Source organism: Parasteatoda tepidariorum, chromosome 9, assembly GCF_982258835.1.
Source record: "Parasteatoda tepidariorum strain Cologne lab strain chromosome 9, Ptep-v5.0, whole genome shotgun sequence".
Taxonomy (NCBI): Eukaryota; Metazoa; Arthropoda; class Arachnida; order Araneae; family Theridiidae; genus Parasteatoda; species Parasteatoda tepidariorum.
In genome coordinates this window covers 28,943,939-28,966,035 of record NC_141763.1, presented here as the reverse complement: position 1 = coordinate 28,966,035, position 22,097 = coordinate 28,943,939, and the positions used below count along the sequence as shown (strand labels likewise).

The 22,097-nt window shown below is 36.0% G+C and overlaps 2 protein-coding genes and 1 pseudogene across 2 annotated transcripts; all 3 read right to left on the bottom strand.

The window, feature by feature from the left end:
* Positions 1 to 4,562: 4,562 nt before the first annotated feature.
* LOC147803458 (uncharacterized) lies at positions 4,563 to 6,035 on the bottom strand. Its single transcript, XM_087151326.1, has one exon. It carries the CDS (start codon positions 6,033 to 6,035, stop codon positions 4,563 to 4,565), a length of 1,473 nt encoding a protein of 490 aa, XP_087007452.1.
* Positions 6,036 to 6,805: 770 nt separating this feature from the next.
* LOC107441795 (uncharacterized) lies at positions 6,806 to 8,086 on the bottom strand. Its single transcript, XM_043055695.2, has one exon. The coding sequence runs from the start codon at positions 8,084 to 8,086 to the stop codon at positions 6,806 to 6,808; it is 1,281 nt and encodes a 426-aa protein (XP_042911629.2).
* Positions 8,087 to 18,694: 10,608 nt separating this feature from the next.
* Positions 18,695 to 19,643, bottom strand: LOC147803457 (uncharacterized; annotated as a pseudogene).
* Positions 19,644 to 22,097: the final 2,454 nt, after the last annotated feature.

The following is a 22,097-nucleotide window of genomic DNA, read 5'->3' as shown; positions in this document are numbered from 1 at the left end:
GCATATGGAAAAACAATATACCGGACAATAATATTAAATTGTTACAACAAACAGTATATTTCTAAAACGAAGCAATACTGACTAGATAAAATGCAGAGTTTAATAGTTTTTTTTTTAAATTTTTATTTAACAGTTAATGATTTTCATGAAATTTCTACTAAGTATATATCGATTGAGTACATCCAAATATTTAGATATAAGAAAATCTATTATACAAATTTTAGTCGCGTATTACACGAAAAAATTACATACATATACAGCACAAATGTGAATTAGAATATTTCATAATTTTTTTTTTATCCTAGCCAAATCTTACATTGAAGCCAACAGTAAGTTATAAACAAAACATAAAATTTTTTTTCCTGTGGCCCGCCAGCATCGGAACACTTCTTAAATGGTCGTATCTCCTTGTATTTTCGTCCAACAACATAGATATCCTTAGTAAAAGCTTCAAAAATAAAGGTCATTTTTATCATATTTTTATTTTTCAAGATTAAGAAGAAATCTTTGCTGCCAGATTGGATAGAAAATTTTCCCTTTTTCAGTTTTCAATAAGAGACTCCTTGCAATCCTTCTTTTCGAACTTTTTCTTCTTTGTGTTCTCTTACTGAAAGAGGAAGCTACTCTACTCGATTATTGATAACATTTTTGTTTTCATTTTACTATCCTGATATTTTTTTTTTAACATCTGAAGGTGATTTTCAAAAGGAAAGCTACTAAGTCTGTCGAACTGCCCGAAATTCAAAACATCATCTGCTAAGTGAATCAGAGAATGAACATTATAGGAAATAAAATTCTCACTCCTATGATTCACTGACAAAACTTTTGAGCAGCTTTATTGTATTTGATGCAGTATTCTTCCAATACCAAAAAGGTCATCACGTGAAAACAACTTTAAATGGTCGTATATTTTATTTGTAAGTATATCTCGTAATAAAACAGGAGCTAGATATAAAAGAAATTGTCTAAATTCTGTTGCTTTCCAGTGGTCCAGCTCTTTTTTGGTTCTTGGCCTTCTTAAGAAATCTGATGGCCAAAACTTCTCTGTGTGTTTTAATCCTAAATTAAGCTTATTTATCTGTAATAGGAATAATTTTCCCCTTCTCCCTCGTTTCATTCCACTCCAAATGAAAAGTAATATCCTCATGACGCCTAAGCAAACGCGATGCATATATTCTTGAAGGAATTGATTTACCATGTCTATTTTTAAAGATTCCAATGGTTCAACTTGCTGTTTCGCGGGAAAAGAGTTGTCTGTCCTCAACGGGGAATTTGTTTTTTTGGAAAAACCAATGCATTTTTTCCCCGCCTCGTTGAATGCATCTATCGCTCCCATAGTATCCGCAATGGCTCTTTATGCATTTAATGTAGGGCCTTGCCGGAGCATCACAAGTGAAACATCTAATTTTCTCAGGAAAATACTTCCTTTTCCTTGGAATACACCCTCCAAAGCCTCTTTCATATGTTTGGGATTAGCATGCCATCAAAATCTCGATACAATTGCCGAACTGCTCTTATATGCTTCCCTTTAATGTCGTCCTGTCCAAATTTAAAGGCATCCACATATGATTTTAAATCATCTCCTAAGAATCCGTCGACGGCAAAAAATATCCACAACTGCCTCTTGTCCTTGACGAAGCGATTGAAACAGGTTGCTATCCTTGACAAATCCGTTAATCTAACATAATCTCTTCCCAGCACTCGTTCAACGCAATGCTGGTCTTCAGCATTCTGAGTCTTTTTCCTCTGCTTCCAAAGATCTTGCAACATTTTATGCAATTCAACATCCATCAAACATTGCCCCTGTTTGATGGATTCTTGTATTGCAGTCCATGACAATTTGAAATTTTCTTCTGCCAATCTTTTTAAAATACGAATCACCAGAGTCTCATGTGTTAAATGTGGGTTGTTTTGAGCAAGAGTCAATTCCTTATAAAATAACCATGTAGAAGTTGCATACTGCTGCTCATTAGTAAAACTTTCTGGTTCGAATGTTGCAACAGTGTTTTGAATATCATCCATGGTGGAGCAAGGTCCGGCTGGAGAAGTAGAACAATCTTTGGATGTGTAGAACTTGATTTTGATGTTTGCAAAGACTCGAACCTCGCTTTTTTTTTTAAAAAAAAGAAGAAAAAAAATATATATTTTTTTTAACGTTTGTGTTTGAACTAATATTGTCTAAAGTTGTATATGATTTCTCAAGACTCAAATTTCAATTAAAATTATATAATCAATAATCACCCTAAGTAAAAAAATTACCTGGAACGTAATTCAATTTTTTGTAGCTTGGAATTACATTTCACGTCCTCAACTGTCAAATACAACACATTTCAATGTTTTTTTTTCTTTTATCACTCGACAGCATTTAAAAACAAACTCATTTAAATATGTTCCAGTTACATTATGCTCAAGTTTAAAGGCTCGATAAACTTGATCGGTGACCGATTGCTGCAGGATCCAGTCCTTCTGCTTGTTGTTAAATCCAGAGGCACGTCTGGATCGTCTTCCTGGCACGTCGATTGTGTCGCAGGCACTAGATTGTCCAGCGTAGGCATGTCTCGTGTCGTGGGCCATTCATACGCATCGCAAGTTTCTTGTAAATCCCTTAAGACGTCGCTGTAGTCGTTTATTCACAGCAGGTGACCAGCCGACCCGCGAAGCGGGTTTACAGCTTTTCGCGGTCCCCGCGTAAAACCATCTCCCCCACACTCCGGAGGTCGTCAGGACCGAGGCCCATCGGACGCGGAAAGCACACAGCCGTCACCCAGAAGCGTCGTGTACGGTCCCGCGCACCTAATGCCCAACCCTACAGACCCAATAAAGCCCGTCTGTCCAGGCTCCTGCAAGGGAAGGAGGTTAATGCATATAAAAAACAATTTTAAATTTAAAAGTGCTATTTTAATTAAGTTTAATTGTTAATTTAGTTACATATAACAAATTATTACAAATTAAGTTACAGGTTACAAATTATTACAAATTACAATTACAAATTAAGTTACTATTGCACTAAGGATACTTATTCAAATAATTATGAATTAATAGCACTTGACTATGTTATACAAATTATTATTGCTATTAAAAGAAAGTTAAGCTTATTAAGTTATTAATATTATGGAATTAAATTATTACTTAGCTTAGACTATTACTTATTATAAAATCTTAGCTTATTATGCGATTAAAACTATGATGTTAGTTAGGTTAAACTAATTAATTACATTAAATAACATTTGAATAATTGCCTTACCCCTGCATCAGTATCATCTGGAAATAACATTTAGACTAGCGGCATTACAGATAGAAACACTATCACAGCAAACACCGTTACAATATTTACTAGCTAGCCACAACACAAGTTTTTTTTTTTTTTTTATACATCAAAACATCTATGACCTCCACAGGTAGCTGAAAAGCTCCGGGCGCACTGCCTGTATGGTCAGTGGTGAAGGCGTGTGTGTTGATCAACCACGTTGGCTGCCATTGTGAGCCAGTCCGTGGTTGAGTGTGTGTTTGTGTGGTGTGTGGTTAACATATAGACTAGCGATATTATTTAGACATATATACAATAAACACAAATTAAGCTAGTCACATCACAGTAATTATTTTTGTGGGAGTGACATTTGGGTCTGCCTTGTTTAGTATTGCTATTATATTATTGCAATGGGCTGGAAAAAAAGAATAAAAAAAAAAAAAAAAAGAATTGATTAAGAAACGTGGTCTCCGGAAAAGCAAAGACGGGCTTTGCTTTCGTCTTCCCGCAGTACCGACGACCGGATCCATAGAAAAGTGGTCCGTCACCTTCAGGGTGGCATTGCTATAATGTTCACCCAACTCTTGTCACGTGGAGATTTGGTGATTAACACGAAAAAATGAAAAAGTTAAAATAATGGAAAATAAGGTTGTTCTGAGTTGTGTGTTGAAAGGTTGGTAGCACTTTGGAGGGGTGTCCAATGTGCTCAGGGGCAACTGACTGTCCTCCGTGTGCTACCTTTTATCCAACGCACCCTCTTCCCTTCCTATGAGAAAACTGGCCCACCTCCTCCAGGAAGGTCCTGTCGGTTATTCCTTCCAACTCATTCGTGAAGTATTCGGAGGTGTTCACTAAATAATGAAAAAGTATTTTAAATCCCTGTTTTCCAGTACTCATTGCTTTGGTCAGTGTTTAGTCTATTTACTATAGTCTTTAAATGAAAATTATAGCTGTTAACTATTGTTGGTTGTCATTTACCAGGGTAAGTAATTATTATTATGCAGGTAAGTTATTATTGTCAGTATATTGATTAGAAGCAATAGTTTAGAAATCGATTTCATGGTTTAGTTATTATGCTTGGTAGATTGAAATTACGCTTTGACATGGTTATAGAGGGACTGGCCCTTTATCACTCCTTTTTTTTTTTTTATTTATTGACCTTCACGGATAGCTGAAGAGCTCCGGACGCACTGCCTACTGTGACGGACGCACTGCCTACAGTGGTGAAGGCGTGTGTGGTGATCAACCACGTTGGCTGCTATTGTGAGCCAGTCCGTGGTTGATTGTGGGGTATGCATGTATTGTGTGCCGCTGCTCACATGTTGTCTGTTATTGCTCTCGTTGTGTCTAATATTTTAATTAGTTTATGTATAATACTTATATTAGACAGGCTGTCTGCAAAAGCCGTTAGGTGGGCTGGATTAGGTTTTCTTAGGTGGTTGGATTGGGTCAGTGGACACTCGTGTAAGTAATGTTCAGGTGAGCCTAATTCGCCGCATGGGCACTCATCTGTGTTAACTCGGTGCATTCTGTGCAAGAATGTTGGGAAGAAGCCGTGTCCTGTTAAAAATTGCGTTACGGCTGGGTGGCCAATTAATCTATCGTAGTTAACCTTAGGGTAGTACGTCTTGGTGGTTGGACCTTTGTCTGAATTGGTCCAGTGTTCTTGCCAAAGTTTGGCTATGATTGCCTTTGTCTTGTTTTTAAGACATGATGGGGGTAGTTTAATTGCTACTTGTTGCCCGTTGCCGGCTGCAGCGTCTTTTGCAGCTTGGTCGGCTGATTCGTTACCTATGATGCCTGTGTGCGCTGCCACCCAGTGTATTTTAACGTTACATTTGCTGGCTAGGTGTACTAACTGTTTTTGCGTTTCTGCTACGTGTGGGTCCTTTTGTTTTGTTTTGATAAGTGCGTGCATGCCAGCCAGACTATCCGTGTGTATTGTTGCCTCTCGGCAATTTTGTGTATCTAACCAGTTAATGGCTTCTTTAATTGCTAGAATCTCTGCTTGGAAGACAGTATTGTCTTGTTTTAGTGTGAATTTAAACGTGTCCGTTAAGTGATTGTTGTTGTATACACAGAATGCTGCACCAACTCCTTGCTCTGTTTTTGAGCCATCAGTGTAAATATTAGTTATTGTTGCTATTGGTTTACATGGTGGTAGAGAGATGTACTTATGGCTTATTTTATCCGCTGGATGAGTGCGGTTGCTTTTAATTTTCTGTTGATAGTCTATTGCGTTAATATTGAATTGATCATTAGATGTGTTAAACCTTAGTGTATTAGCTATTATTGATTCTTTTTGAATTTGTAGGTGGAGTGGCGGAATGCCGGTTAAAACGTTAAGTGCTACACTTGAAGTTGTCTTAAAACTCCTTGCTAATCTGATTAATAGTGGTCTCTGTACACTGTTTAAAGCATTGATGGCTGTTTTGTTTAAGTTGGTGCCCCATGCGGCTGACGCGTATGTGAGGGTTTTTTCTGCTACCGTGTGGTACCAGAGTTTAAGCAGTTTTGTTTGGATACCCCAGGTCCTCGGGGCTAGTTTAATTAGTTGGTTGTGTATATTTGTGGCTTTTGCCCTAAGTGATTTTATATGTTCGAGAAAATTAAAGTGTTGGTCTAGGACGACCCCTAAATATTTTATTGAAGTTACTGATTTAATGGATTGGTTATTGATCTTAACTATTGGTGGTCTTTGTTTAAATGGGTTTTTAAAAGTCATAAAGTTACATTTGTTGATTGAGAGATTTAGGTGATATTTAACACAAAAGGTATTCATGGCCATATTGGCGTTAGTTTCTAATTCGTTACGTTTATTGCCTGATATTATGAAACCGTAGTTGTCTACGAAAGCTATTGTTTTGACGTTGTTTTGATTAAAGTCTTGCAGGAAAATGTCCGCGATAATTAACCACAGGAGTGGGCCTAGGCATGACCCTTGTGGGCACCCCTTATAGGTGTTAAGTTTAGTTTGTCCTAGACCGCCGTCAAATTCGATTGATCTATTGGTTAGATAACTGTTAATTAAGTTTACTAACTGCTTAGGGCAGTTGAGTTCATTTAATCTAGTTATGATTTGGTCCCAATGTATTGAGTCGAAGGCGCCCTTTATGTCGACTGATATTAGCATTTTATAATTAGTGTTTTTACAGTTTTTGTTCTTTTTGGCTGTTTTTGCTTCGTTTATAACTATTTTAAGTGCTGATTCTGTTGACCTGCCTTCTCGGAAGCCGAATTGTTTTTCGCTGAGCTTATTGTTAATTTCTAGAAAGTGTATTAATCGTTGGTTTATTATTTTTTCTAAAAGTTTGCCTAAAGTTGGTAGAAGGCAGATCGGTCGATACGCGTCCGGTTGTGTGGTGTCCTTGCCAGGTTTGGCGAAGTACACGACGGTGGCTGATTTTAGGTTGTTTGGAAAATGATTTAGTGTTAAGCATTTATTTATCCAGTTAGTCAAAATGTTCGGGTCGGCCTCGAAGACGCGCCTCCAAATCATAAAGTCTAGCCCGTCTGGACCTGGTGCTTTAGAAGTAAGGAACGCGAAGAGAGCATCTCTCACCTCCTTTGTGTCTGCGTGTGGTTCAGTGTTTGTGTGTGTAGAGGTGGTTGGTCCGCGATGGTATCGTCTTTGTCTGGGAAGTGAAATTTGGATAAATACACCAGGGCTTCCTGTTTGTTTGGAATATTATTGTTAGGTAATTTTAAGTTTAGTTCTGTTGGCTTGAATAGCTTACCGTGGCCCAGTTTATAAGCTGCACCATAAGAGTCTGAATGATTATTGCAGATTTGCTTCCAGGAGTTTTCTTTTGATTTTGTTATTAGTTTGCGATAGTTAGCTTTAGCTTTATTATATTCTTCTTTATTTAGTTTGGTTTCTATTGGATCTTTACTTATTTGTAGTCTTTTATTTAATGCTTTTAGTCTATTTCTCTCGTATTTAAGTTTATTTGTCCACCATGTGGGCGAAGTTGAGGGTTTAATTTTCCTGTATCTGTATATTTTAGTTGCTATTTCAGTTACTGTTTTAATTAGAGCCCTGGTGTGCTCGTCTAGGTCGGTTGTTGTAGTAATATTATTACAATTATCTATTAGGCCTGGGGCCTCGCGCTGTATCAATTTAATAAATTTAGGATGATTGCCAAAATTAGTTTTAAGACGGTTTGAAGTTGGTACTATTAAGGATTGACTAAGATTAAACATTATATATCTGTGATCGCTCGCAGTATGTGTATCGTTAACGGTCCAGTCATTGACTAGTATGGAGCCGTCACGATTTCCTAAGGTGAAGTCGGGATTACCCTTCGCGTGTGGCGTATAAAAAGTAGTTAGTTGTGATTGTGTGTTTAACCTCATCAGGTCATGGGCAATATTAAAGTCTATTAGAAGATCTCCTCTATTGTCTGTTGCTGTGTAGCCCCATTGGGTTGACCTGACGTTCAGATCTGCACATAGTATGAGTGGTTTGTCCGTTATCAGGCCGCTCCACTCATCTAGTGCTGTTGAGAGATCTGCGTGTGGCCTGACGTACTGCGAGCCGATGATGATGTTACCTAATGATGTTGTTATATTGGCAAAGGCTGCTGATTCCGTTGCTGGTATTAAATTTATAGTTGTTGTTTTGGTTAAGACCAACCAGGCCTCTTTATTGTTTGAGTGGTGTGTGGTCCACTGATTTGGGTAGCCATATAGTTTGCTATTTGTTAGATATGGATCTTGTATTAAGATTAGATCAATGTTATTGTCTTGCGCGTATCTGGCTGAGAGGGCTGTTGCCGCTCTGCAGTTGTTTAGGTTTATTTGGAGGCATTTAATTTGGCTTGGTAGTTGGTTAGTCATTTTACTATTGATTGTTACTTACCTTGTTGCAGACGGATAATAATTGACTGAAAGATAAGGGTTTTTAATAAGTTGAGTGTTCACAAGCTCGACCCGGAGTTGTTTTGTTATTTGATTAATTTGGAATAGGGATGAAGAAGACTTAATTTGATTGAAAATTAGCTTTAAGTTAATAATAAATAAGCTTGAGTAATTTGGAATAAAATTGAGAAAACTTAATTAGATTGTTGAAAATTAATTATAGGTTAAATTTAGTAGATCTATGGTAGTTAAGGTTAGGTTTAAAATTATGGCCAATAGCCGTATTTAACTTGGTGATAAGTTGGACAGTATCTGTCGTTAGCCTTATGATAAATATCTAGTGGGTACCAGTCCGGGTCTTGCCTGTGGTACTCGTTCATGTAATGACAATTGTAGCAAACACAGGAGTCTTGGTGGATGCAGTTTTTGGAGTGATGTTTGCCTGCGCAGTGCATGCAAATGGGGCCGGAATCGCAATCTGATTCCTTATGATTTAGGTTTTGGCACTTATTGCACCTGTTAATTCTGACAAATTTTGAAATGGTAGAGCGGCTGAGTCCAAAATATATGTGCTGCTGCCGACAAAGAATATTGGCAGAGACTTTGGTTAGGGAGATCACCCAATGCTGCAGCAACTGGTTACTCCTGTGTTTGTTTACCCTATACAATTTAATAGGAAAGTCTGTTTGGTTGGTGCCCAACTGTGCGTGCAGCCTACCGAAAAGACAGTCCTGGGTTATGTAAGTTGGTACGTTCGTTATTATTATGTTTTGTCTTCGTTGTTTAGGAATAACGACTTTAAAGTCGTTGTTACTTAGGTCGTTAATTAGGGTTTGTTTATCTGAGTCAGAGTCACAGTTAATGGTAATTTGTTTAGGTTGGATGTTTACTTTCTTTACAGAGGCCCTAGTCTGCAGGGAGGTAAGTTTATGTATTAGATCTTGCTTATTAGCGTTGGGTGGAATGGGTAAGTTAATGATGGTGGGGAGTCTAGGAGGGGGGGGGGTTGGTCCTGCGTTGGAGCGGCGGCTTGAGCGTACGTCCTTGGCGTTAAGTCAGTTTGTTTTGATTGATTCAATAACTCGTCAATCTTAGCGTTATTCGCTTTAATCTGCTCATGCAGAGATGCGGTAACACTAATCAGTCCTTCGACATCGACTAGTGCTGCCGGTCCCTCTGTCTGAGTGCCAGTTGTTTTGGACTTCTTGGGTTTGTTTAGTTTGGTTTGGTTTTTGGGCCAACTGTTGGGCCAAGGTCTGATAGAGGTTTTCTATATCCCTAATCTTAGCAGTTAAGTCAATCGCCAAGCACGTCTGTTTAGCCTTCGCGTCCTTCGGCAGGTGGGGTGTTGCGAGATTTTTTAATCCCGTGATACAATCTTGCAAAAGAGAAAACTCTTGCCTCACGCGACCAGTCAGGTCAATTTCTAATCCTATCAGTGACGCATTAGCCCTAGTCCTATGCGAAACTGGGGGGGTAGAGTTACCTCTTGCAGTCTGGACCTCCGCCGGATCGTAAACATCCGTATTCCGAAAGGTTGTTAAAGGGGCCAGTTGATTGTACAGGGTGGCACATTGGCCAAATTTATGATTATTAGCCATAATAGAAAATCATGGGGCTTAAGACAGAACATTAAATAACAGTTGTACCAAGTTACATGTAGCACTAGTTAACACAGCAAAACAAATAACAGATAGTACAATTATATAATAATCAGTGGTAGTAAAACCTTTAGGACAGTAAAGTTTTTAAAACTTAGTAATAAAAATAGTAAATCAATAAAAATAGTAAACAGTTAAATTAGGCTTTAATTGTAATTGGTCGTTACATAGTTATTAGATTAAGAAAAATTACATTAGTATTAAAAGTATTAAGAAATTATAAAAGTATTAAAAGTAAGTATTAAAAATTACAATTATAGCTAGTATTTATTTATTTATTTAAGGCAATGTTTGTAAACACTAGGTTTGTTTATGTATTGACGGCGGGAAAAGGTAAGGGCGCAGGTGTTAGTTGGGGGAAGTCAGAGGGGTTGTATTGTTAATAGTAAAGGCGGGAAGCCCAGGGTTAGCGTGCAGGTGGCCTGCGAGGCGGCTAGATCAAAAGAGGGGGGGATCAAGGTCAGAGGCTGGGTGGCCTTTGAAGGTTAGATAGAGGTGAGTGACTGCCTGGGTGGTTCTAAGATGAAAGGAAGCCGCTCAAGGTCGCGACGTGGGAGGTTAGGATTGCACCTGTTAGTTGTTATGAGATGTCCACGTGTGTGGAAAAGGTACAGAAATATAAATTAAATTAGAACTACGTCGCTGTAGTCGTTTGTGTTGTTTTTTTTCTCCAAGTTGAGCATCATTATGTCAAAGAGATTATCCTCTACGTCTGGCTGGTAGAAATCTTCCAACAGAGGCGCTTCCTCCGTTTGACTCGCACCCAGGGAGGGAGGCTGCTCGAAAAGGACTGGCGCAGGTTGACCAGGCATCGTGAATTCTGGCGCATGTGGCCAAGTGATGGGCTCCATGGATGCTAAGGGTTCCATTGGCTCAGGATGAAATACGGGAGGTGGTGGCGGTGGATTCATTCGAGTCTTTTGAGCTGGTGGACCTAATCGAGATCTCTTTGCCGGAGGTGCCTCCTCCAGCATGTGCAAGGGCGTGGGAGGAGGCAATTTATAACACTGGTGCTCGAAGTCCTGGTGGTCTCGGTAATCACATCCCTCCGGCACCGGGCAGTCGCTCTGGACAATGTCCAATGTGAAGATTGTTTTTTGCACCGTCATCATCACATACTCGACTCCTTCTGGTATACTATAGCGTTTCCATGGCTGAAACACAAAGAGGTCATATTTGAATTGGTCCGTTGACTTCAAGCTCTTTCGCACCGTCCAAGGCTTTTGGTCCCAACTGGAGAGCACGTACAGTTGGAGGGATGCGTCTGAGGTCTGGTAGACGTGCTTCGTTCCACCCTGCACGATCCTGAGTCCAAATGTAAATCCAAATTTTACGATGTACATATTGTCCATTTGGAATCCAAGCCGTTGGTCTGAATTTTTCAATTATTTTCTATCTGAACTAACATTTTTGCAAACAAACAGTTAAACAACAATAAAATAAATCAAAAGTTCTTGGCATAATTTAAGTATATACCATAACATAAGCAGGTCAAAGGCTTTTTTTAATACATTTAACTAACCTATATCCAAATAAAATAGCAAAAGTAAGAATTGTTATTTTAGCGTAGAAGCTAGAATTGGATAAACAAACCTTGCATGTGTATATATAATTTGAAAATTATTTATGTTCTGTTGAGCTTTGATAAAATATCTGAATAAGCAGATTAGATGTTTTTATTATTTTTGCTATTGATCTGGCTATATATTGATGAAAGTAAGTGAACGCTAACAGCAAAATAAGAATAAGCAAATAAAAAAATAATAATTACTGGAAAATTATCTTCTTCACTGTCAACCAAATCTTCTGTTCTGCTATACTCAAAAGTAATGGCCTTTGAAGAATTTTCCTTTTGTGCTGAAAATATAAGAATATAATTTGTATAGTATGCAATTTATTGCACATTAAGGGGTCACAGTACTCAAAAAATGACCAAAATATCGAAAAAAATTTTATTGTTAATAATAAAATTTCAAACTATTTGAAATGCACTGAAAAAAAAATTATGTCTCTATCTGCATTTTTTAAAAAGTTATGAATGTTTTTAGATTGCCGGAAAACCAAAACTTCATCAGCAGACAGCCCTTCCGCTGGTTTCGGTTTCGCATCTGCTGATTCTATCCAACCAAATAAATTATAAATAAATCTAGAAGCAAAGCCTCATTTTATTTCAAATTCTGTTACAATTGATTATCAATTTCTCATCTTTATTCTTTGAATTGAAGTGAAAGGAATTATTTTTTCAGATATCAATTAGCCAAGTGCAATTTATCGTTTTCAATTTGTTTACATTTAAAAAATTCGCATAGTTTGTTTATTTATTTAAAAAAAAGGTCTTTTTCAAGACCATTCTTTAAACTATTCTTTAAGTTATTGTTTATATTTAAGTTTTCGTTAATTATTTGTTTTTATATATATTTTGTTGACATTTTTTTAACGATGCCAAGACCGAAGCGTGGTCGAGTGACTGCAAAGGTAAAAGCCAATAAACGTTGGTGTAAAGATACTGATTTTTCCGATGCAAATGTTTCGTTAGAAATAGATCTTAATCAAAATAAAAGACTTTCATACCTGGAAAATTCTTTATGTTCTGCCGTTGAAAACAGAAATGAAGTTTCAGTACCACAATATGCCATTGTGGATGTCAAGCAATTTTCTCAACTTTTGGAAAATGTTTTGTGCAAGTTTTGCATGAAACAAACTTTATCAATTACGTTTGGAGAAAAACTTGGCATGTCAGTGAAGATGAATCTTGTTTGTTCTTCATGTTCAGCAAATAAAAAAGTATCCTCATCTAAGACAATTGTGCAGCAGGAGGAGAAAACAATTGACATTAACCGAAGAGTAGTGCAAAGCTTTTTAAGCATTGGTAAAGGTTATGCAGCTCTTCGACAATTTTGTATGCTAATGAACTTAGATTTAATGTCTAGTAGGACTTTCAATAATCATAAAAATAAATTGTATTTTACTAGTCGTCAGCTTTTTAAAGAACATATTCATGACATCAGCTCAAAGGTGAAAGATGCATATGATTTTGAAAACTCCGGAGCAATACTTGATATTGGTGTTTCTTTTGATGGAACTTGGCTTACACGAGGGCATTCCTCTCAAATTGGCATAGGCTGTGTGATCGATATCCTTACAGGCTTTGTCATAGACTGCGAAATTATGTCTAAAAGATGTATTGAATGTGAGAAAGCCAGCAGCGAATTGGGGAAGAAATCGCCTGAATTTGACATATGGTACAGTGGCCACCGAAACTCATGTAACATTAATCATCTGGGCTCTTCAGGAGCTATGGAGCAAGAAGCAGCTCTGTTATTGTGGAAAAGATCCGAGCATCTAGGTTTTAGGTATGTGACAATATTGTCAGATGGTGACGCAAGAACATTTACTTACCTAAATTCCAAAAACATTTATGGTGATACAGAGATTAAGAAAGAGGAATGTATTAATCATGTCAGCAAAAGATTAGGAACTGGTTTACGAAATGCTGTGAAAGAGTGGCGTGGGAAAGGTGTGACTTTGGGGGGGAAATCTCATGGTAGTTTGAAAGAAACTACTATAAAGAAATTAACTCGCTACTATCAGAATGCCATTCGACAAAATAAAGGCGATGTTAATGCAATGAAAACTGCTATCTATGCAACATTGTACCATAGTATATCAACTGATATTAAACCCCAGCATTTTAAATGTCCACCTGGTGAAAACTCATGGTGTTTTTATCAATCAGCTATCTCGAGAAATGAAACACCAGGTTCTCACAAAATGCATGTTAACACACCGATAAACGAAGGACATTTATCGAAAATCCTTCCTATCTATCAACGGCTAGCGTCAAATGAAATATTGGAACGTTGTGTCAGATGTGCAACCCAGAATGCAAATGAAAGTTTGCATAGTGTGATCTGGAACAAGTGTTCAAAGCAGACTTCAGCGTCTTTACGACGAGCAAATTTAGCTATGTGCGACGCAGTTATGGAGTTCAACTTGGGGACATATCAGCATCTGAAACTCTTAGAAAAAGCTACGGCTATATACATGAGTAGAAATTCTGCCACAACAGCCTTATTTATTGACAAAAGAAGGGTATATTTTAGAAAACGTAGGAATAATGCTGTTGCTACTGCTGCAAGACAGAAAATTCGACTTGCGATAAAACGCCGCAATGCCAATAAAATAAAAAAAGAAGGCATAACTTACCAACCTGGGGGATTTTAAAAGAGAAAAATAAGTGTTCTATGCTTCTCTGGTGTTTTTATGTGGTTCATTTATGACTGTGATAAGTAAAAAGACCTCCTAAATGTGCTAATATGTAAATAAACAAAGTTTCTCGTGTTTAGCTCATGTGTTCTGCAATTTAAAAAAAGTGTATATTTAAAAATATTATTAATTTTTTGAAGCGTTTTTATGGTTTTTACATACATAACTGTATAAATTTGTTTTTTATAATGTATAATACATATTTTGGTTTGTTATTATTACTTTTTCATCAAAAACAAAACTTTAAAGTGCTTTTTCTCATAGATGATAATTTTGTGTTTACATCTTATTTAAATCCCTAAGGATTTTTTTCTATTTAAGGTAAAGCTTTGAAGTAAACTTTTTTATGTTAAGTATATTTCAGTTCTTTAAACTGTGCATGGAATAAGAATTTCATAAGGTATTACAATTTTCACAGCATGTTGTATTAACATATTAGGAATTTTTGATAATTTTTTCCAAATTTTTTACGTAAAAAACCATAAAAATTTTTCTAATTGATATATCAACAAATGAATGCACAAAGTTGTAAACATGAATATTGTAAGCATTAAGAAAAAAAAATTTTCTTAAAATATGTAAAAATAAAAAAGCCTTAGCGATTTAAAAATTGTTAATTTTTTTAAATTTTTTTTAAATTTTAAAAAAACTAAACAGGTTAACAATTTTTTGAAGATAAATTATTGATTATAAGTTAAATGAGCATGTAAATCATCCAAAAAATTAAAGATTATGTCTTTATTTAAAAAAAATGTTGCAAGGGTACCGTGACCCCTTAAATCATAAAAGATAGATGGAATGTTTTATCTATGATCTTTATTCTTCATTTAAATTCATTCATTTTCCGATTCTGAATAAATCTGAAAGAAATAGCAAGTCATTTTTAAAAAAATATTTTTTAATGAAAACTATCATTCTGTGTACATTTGTCTTCGTATTCTTTCTGCGCTAATAGCGCTCTATAAGTATTATAAGCGAGCTCTTGCTCCTGGCTCTTTTATTTAGTTTCCAGAATTTTCCTCTTTAGCTTCCGGAGTTCTCGTTTTTCCTCTTCATTCTGAAGAGCAACCACCTCTATTGTCTTTAGCTGCAAATCTTTCAGTGAAGATCTAGAGACGAGGGGGAAAAAATTACTTTAATGAAAAACAAGGACTATTCATAAAATAAAAAACATTATGAAACTTTTATTGTCAGTTTTTCTTCCATACATTCAATATTATGGGATTGTGGTGTGTAAGTACACTTGAAGTATCAGACTGTTTACAGGTTAAATACAGTAATACCTCGAGATACGAGTTTAATTTCTTCCGTAACCTTGCTCGTATCTCAAAGCAATTTTCCCCATTGAAATTACTTGAAATGTCATTAATCCGTTCCAGCGCCAAAAATGCTACTCCCAATTGTTTTTGTTACGTGTTTTCGCATACGAAAAATTTATTTATAAATGACAAATATTGTATAAAAACATAATAAATGAGAATGTTAAGCAAAAAAAAAAATGGTTTTATAAAGTGTTCATACATATTTGTATTTTGATCATGAAATAAGAAATGAATGTAAGAAAACATGAGTGTAGTGTTGTATATCAGGATGCATAAAAATGGGGCTTTTCTCATGTCGGGAAACACTAACAGAGTTAAGCTTATTCATTTGTTCTTTTAGATTTGTGACAAGTGTTTTGTGTATGCACTGCTTGTTATCAAATTCGTTGAACATATCTGCTGGTAACACGAGAGATTTTCCATACACAAGTTCAGCACTGGTGGCTTGCAAATCACTTTTGAAGGCGGTTCGAATTCCTAATAAAATGATAGGCAATGTGTCATTCCATCTAGGATTTTCGTGGGCCTTTAATAAACTTTTCATTTGGCAATGAAATCGTTCAATGATACTATTTGACATTGGGTGATAGGCTGTTGTACGGATGTGGTTTGTACCAGTCAGAATATTTAGTTCATGAAAAAGAGATGATTCTAGTTGTCTACCTTGATCAGTTGTAATTGTGGAGGGACAACCGAAGCGAGAAATCCACACATTGAAAAGGGCTCTGCACACAGTGGAAGCTTTAGCGTCTGGAATTGGTATCGCTTCAGGCCATCTAGTGAAACGATCTATGATTGGGAGACAATATGTGTTGCCATCACATGGAAGTAGAGGTCCTACCAGGTCTAGGTGGATGTGTCTGGTAGCATCTGGTAGAGTGAAGTTACCCAGTGGTGTTTTCGTGTGTTTATGAATCGTCGAACGTTGGCATGGTTCGCAACATCTAACTTGCTCTGTGATGTACTTGTGCATATTTGGAAAAACATATTTATCACAGATGAACTTTTTTGTCGCAGAGATTCCTGGATGAGAAAGTCCGTGAAGTTGATTGAAAATGATTTTACGATACAGTTTTGGTACAAAAGGACGAGGTTTACCAGTTGAAACATCACAATATAGTTGCACATTTAATATGGGAATAAATGTTTGTTCCAATTTTAGTGAACATAATGCCTTACACTTTATTTGGTTTATGGAAATGATTGTTTCTTCTTCTGACTCATTGCCAATTTTTAGGGAGGGGAAATTTTTGTCCCGCCAGCATAGGGACACTTCTTGAATGGTCGTACCTCCTTCTATTTTCTTTCAACAACATAGATTTCCTTAGTAAATGCTTCAAAAATAAATGTCACATTTTTATTTTTCAATAAGAGATTCCTTGCAATCCTTCTTTTCGAACTTTTTCTTCTTTGTGTTCTCTTACTGAAAGAGGAAGCTACTCTACTCGATTATTGATAACATTTTTGTTTTCATTTTACTATCCTGATATTTTTTTTTTTAACATCTGAAGGTGATTTTCAAAAGGAAAGCTACTAAATCTGTTGAACGGACCGAAATTCAAAACATCATCTGCTAAGTGAATCAGAGAATGAGCGTTATAGGAAATTAATTTCTTTTAAATCTAACGTTTGGATACGTGATTTGAATTCTCGATTGGTTGCCAAGTACGCAACCACTTAAACAGTTTTTTTTAAAGCTTCTCGAGGAATTGATGGAGAATCGAAGTACCATTTTTTTTTATAAAGTCTCTAATATCCGATGGAGCTTCTAACTGCCTTTGATCGCAATTAATTTCTTCAATGGAAGTATCAGACATTGTCGTATTAACCAATGAATCACTGGAAATATCAGAAATCAACTGTTGTGTCATGCTTTCCTGGCGGTTGAAGGGCCCTCAAATGAAACTTCAGATTTTTGTTTTAATTTCTTTTGGTGAATTTTTTCTGTTTGAAATACTTCATTCATTTTTTCAGCTAAAGCATTTCCTTGTCCATGTCCTCGAAAGCCTTGGCTACCTTTCGTATTTCCTACCTTTTTTATGATGATGGAATGTTTTAAGAATTTAAAGTACGGAACTTCAATTCTTCGAATTAAGAAACTTGCTTTAGTAGCGTTTTTAACCCTAGCGACGATGACCGGGTACCTTTTTGCGAGAGTCATCGTGATTTTTATCATTTCTAATTAAGCCTCGGCAAAATCGCTTTTAATCCTCGTTATTTACATGAATCTGAACTGAAACATTTAATTGTAATATTTTTTCGGAAAACTTATTGTTGGATTTTGATGCTGAAAACTTTCTAAACCATCTACATGTAAAATCTATCTGACTATTATCACGACTAATATAATAATAACAATAATAATAATTATTTTTATTATAATTTATTATTATAATTATATAATATTATAGTTATTTATTATTATTACCTATACAAATATAATTATAGAAAACAATATTTTTCTGCACATATTATAGTTGTTTATTGCTATTATTATTATTATCTTGGCAAATATAATTCTATAAAAAATTACGTTTCAGCACATGATTTACATTGACATATTGAGATTGAATGCTTATCACAAACTGGGTTTCCACACGTTTCACACGATTTTTCCCGTCGAATCCCGTGACTGAAAATCTGTGGTAGTACTGGAGCTGGACGGTCTAGCTACTCTGAGGTTTTCAGAATGCTTTCTACACCTGATCTGGGTGAAAAATGTCGTATGCTTTGAATATTTGTGGACCTTTCCTGTATTGTTGGAAGACACAAGTTTTCACCAAACGCAAAAAAATAAACGGCGGTCATTCTTTTTATGACTGTGCATATCGACATTAGCCTTATATAGTATAATATAAGCAGCTAGAGTAGATATACCACAAGTGGCCATCTCTTCGTTTGCCTCTGAGATGTATAATTTCGAAGCATCTGATCCATATAACGGCTTTTATCTTCTTTGGAACATATTGTAACATCACCATTTACTCTGAATAATGAACTCTGTGAATCGCGAATTTTACATGGTAACAATTCATCTGGGAAATATTTCTTTTTAGTGTTCCTACGATTGTCAGACGCCATGCCAACAAAAGTTGAGTCAAAGAGTGAGACGTGAGGAAATTATCCATTGTAATGTTTCTGCCAGAGCGTTTGTATGGAGCTGGTATAACTTGCAGTTGGTATAACTTGCTTTGATCTTATGAGGCTAAAGAAGTTTTCTACATAATCTTGTGTGAAACAAGTTAAATTATATTTAACTTTCATTTCACCAAGAAGAACTGATTGTAATTGCAGCATCGACATTGTTGATATAATAACACCAGTCTGTATGGGTTTCCAAATTATTTTGATGGTTTACAATTTTTAGGTTTTCGAATAAATTTATGGTCTCGGCTAAAAAAAGTTATTGTTTCAAAATATGATTGCTCATTAAAGTTACTGGTGTCAATAATGGGATGTCATTTAAGTAAACCATCTATGTACGTGCTGCAAAAACCATGCATTTATTCAAATGCAAACTACTGCATTTGAAACTTTCATTTTCTGAAAATGATTGTTTTCTATGTGCCCTAAAGTTAATTTTGGCGCTAATTTCAACTCACATTTTCTTGGTGGTAAAGAAATTTACCCAAATGCTTAGATTGTACCTTAGGAGAGGACAAATCATACTTGTCTAAAAAATATTGAGGTAGAAGGAAATACTTATTTGCTAGAAGGCACGAGTTGATGTTCTTTATAAGGTGAGGCACATCAGCCATAAAAGTCAACATCTTTGTGGAAGCACGAGAATGGGATATGGATGACATATCCACACCGCTTCGGCTGCACTTTATGCGGAAGTCTTTCCAGGTGGCTCTATTTGAGGACCCCATGTCCATTGTAACATTAACAACACAGATACTTATCTTATGACATTCTTGTATGATTTCTGTGATAATGTTTTTAAATTCAATACCAAGCCCTTTGCCACTGCCAAAATAATATGCAATTACTTGCTTCCAGCGTTAGCATTCCTCCTAGCATAAAAACCAAAGCATTTTTGGCTTTTCCATCTAGAGAGGGGTATGTCACTTCCCCCAAGTATGTTCCCGAAGAAAGGTCATACTCAATGCTAGGAGTTATAGCCTCGATAGCTAAATTACTCAGCTTTTCCTGGCTATACTTAAAGTTTTTCACTTTTACTTCCAAGAGCTGCAATACTTCTTTCAAAATTCCAGAAGGAAACTTTATATTTTCAATCCTCCTTTAGAGCATACGCTTTGATGGATAGGGAAGATTATTGGCCATCAAAGCGTTTTAGTCATTAGCTCCACAAGAAAAGTTTAGGCCCAATGCAGTTTGAATGGTTGCATTAGACCATTTAGATACTTTTGATTGACAGAGAGCTTCTATTTGATCTGCGTTAAAAACTTTTGCCAGGGGTTGGAAGTTTTGCTTTAGTTTTCTTTTTAGTTTAAATAGCTCTAAGGATTTTTTTTTTTAAGTCTAGCTTTTAAGAGTAAATTTGCAGCCGTCAATCTTTTATTTTCGGATTGAAACTTATGCAGCTCGGTTTTCAGCTCATTTATAGTGTCATTCGATGAAACAACAGTTTCTGTAAAAACTTGAGGGAGAGGTCTTACAACAGGAAGCTTCCTTTTCACATACAGAGGAGAATAACTAAAAAGTATCGGAACAGCAATCCTTTTTAGCTTTCTTTTGCCATTTTTTGTTTCCAGCTCCCACTCGTCATCATCAAAATGAACCTAAAATACAAAAAAACTTTTTTAGCATTTTATACTTAAAATGAAAAAGAACACTTGTCACTTGTGGTAGGACAGTTATTTGTAAATTGGCATTTACCTATAAACTTCAAAGTCTTGTTATAATTCTCTTTAACTTTATAGTGTATAATCATAATTCATCTAAAATATAATTACAAAAAAAAAGTAAAACATTATTGAAAAATTTAAATAGTATCTTCCCGCTTTAAAAAATAATCAAAGAAGAATAAATAAATGAAATAAAATTTTTAAAAAAAAACGTAATACAACCAGCCCTAAAGTCCCCCCCTTACCCTTCTCCTTACCTCAATGATCTAATCTGAATTATTACAGATAAAAAGAATATTCATTGATACAGCGAGAAGCATTCATGCTGCCCAGAAAGCGAGAGGGGAAAAATCCCTACAGATTTTCCCTATGGAGGTACCTTTTTTCCAGGGACCTTTTTTTCCAGGGACCCTTTTTTTCCGTATACCGATTATTTAACTCTATCCATTTGCCTAAGAATCAATACTAAAGTATCAATAATATAAACTTTATGATTGGAAAGCTCATGATATTACAGATTTTTAAGAAACATTGTAAGAAAAATTAGCATATCACATTGTTAAAAAATTAACGTTAATGAATAAAAGACTGATGAAAAGACTTCAGCTTTAAATAAATGCCATAAATAAAATATAAAAATTAATATGATTATGTTATTCGTTTCAGAAATAATAATTAACAAAATAAATTACATAATTTATTACTTTTTCATTAAGAAAATCAATAAAAAAAAATAAGTGGTGGGTTATAAATTTTGAAACAAGTATCTCTACATGAAGCACAAGTTGGGACACAACATATAAAAAATTTAGAACATACAATAACATTTAAGTATATATAAATGCTACTCAAACTCTGAGTTCAAAACAATAAAAGTTTAACATAGCGGTGGCCTAAACCTTAGAATGACAATATCCTCCTTTGGATCTTGTGCCATAAAACTTCTACATTCAATCAATCAATCTTAGAATGACAAGTAAAATTAAAGTTACTGAAAAATAGTATTATGATCGCCAAAATTTAATAAAAAGTACACCTTCACTGGTCACTCTTGTGCCCGAACCTTAGGCACTTGAAGCAACGCAACTTAGGCACTTAAAGCAACAAAGTTACTGAAGAATAATATTATGATCGCCAAAATTTAATAAAAAGTACACATTCACTGGTCACTCTTGTGCCCGAACCTTAGGCACTTGAAGCAACGCATTGGTTCGATGTATTCTCTGACCTTATGCTCGGTCCACTGCTGTTGGACTCTACCCATTTGGATGACTTTGTGAAACACCTCTGGTGTCGCACATTCCATCACCCAATGGGCATTATCCCGACCGCTCCTCATCGAGAATTTAAAGAACAGATCTCCATCTCCTAGCCCCTTTGTACACTCTTCCAGATTGAGCATTTTACCTCCTGGCATGCTCTTTTTCAAGTCTTTGTCGTACCCCATGTCGTAGATGACTACCATGGGTCGACGTAGCTTGGGCGTTCTGGCTTCTACCTTCTCTTTTATCTTGTCGCTTTTCTCTATCAGGGACTTAACCTTGTCCCTCTCTTCATTTGTGCCAACTTCTATGGCCATGCCCCTTTGGCCTATTCAGCTTGTTCTTCGTACTTTAATCTCTTTGCTGCTTGGGTTGATGCTCTTTTTTAAAAGAGCCTCAACTTCCGCAGAGCCCTTCAATTCCTCTGTCTTTGGGAAAACCAACAAAGTTGCAGGCTTCGTTGGTTTTGTCGATTTTTTCAGGATGTCCGAGTTAGACATTCCTTGCTGCGGGACTCCTGCATTCGTTTGGGTTCTTACGTCCCTTTTCTCTGGAGAATGGCTCGTTCTCTCTATGACCAACTCTTCTAAAAGCTGCGTCATTTCTTCCCTGATTTCGCTTGAAAGCTTATATCTGCTACAAAAGTCGAAGACTCTTGTGTATGACGT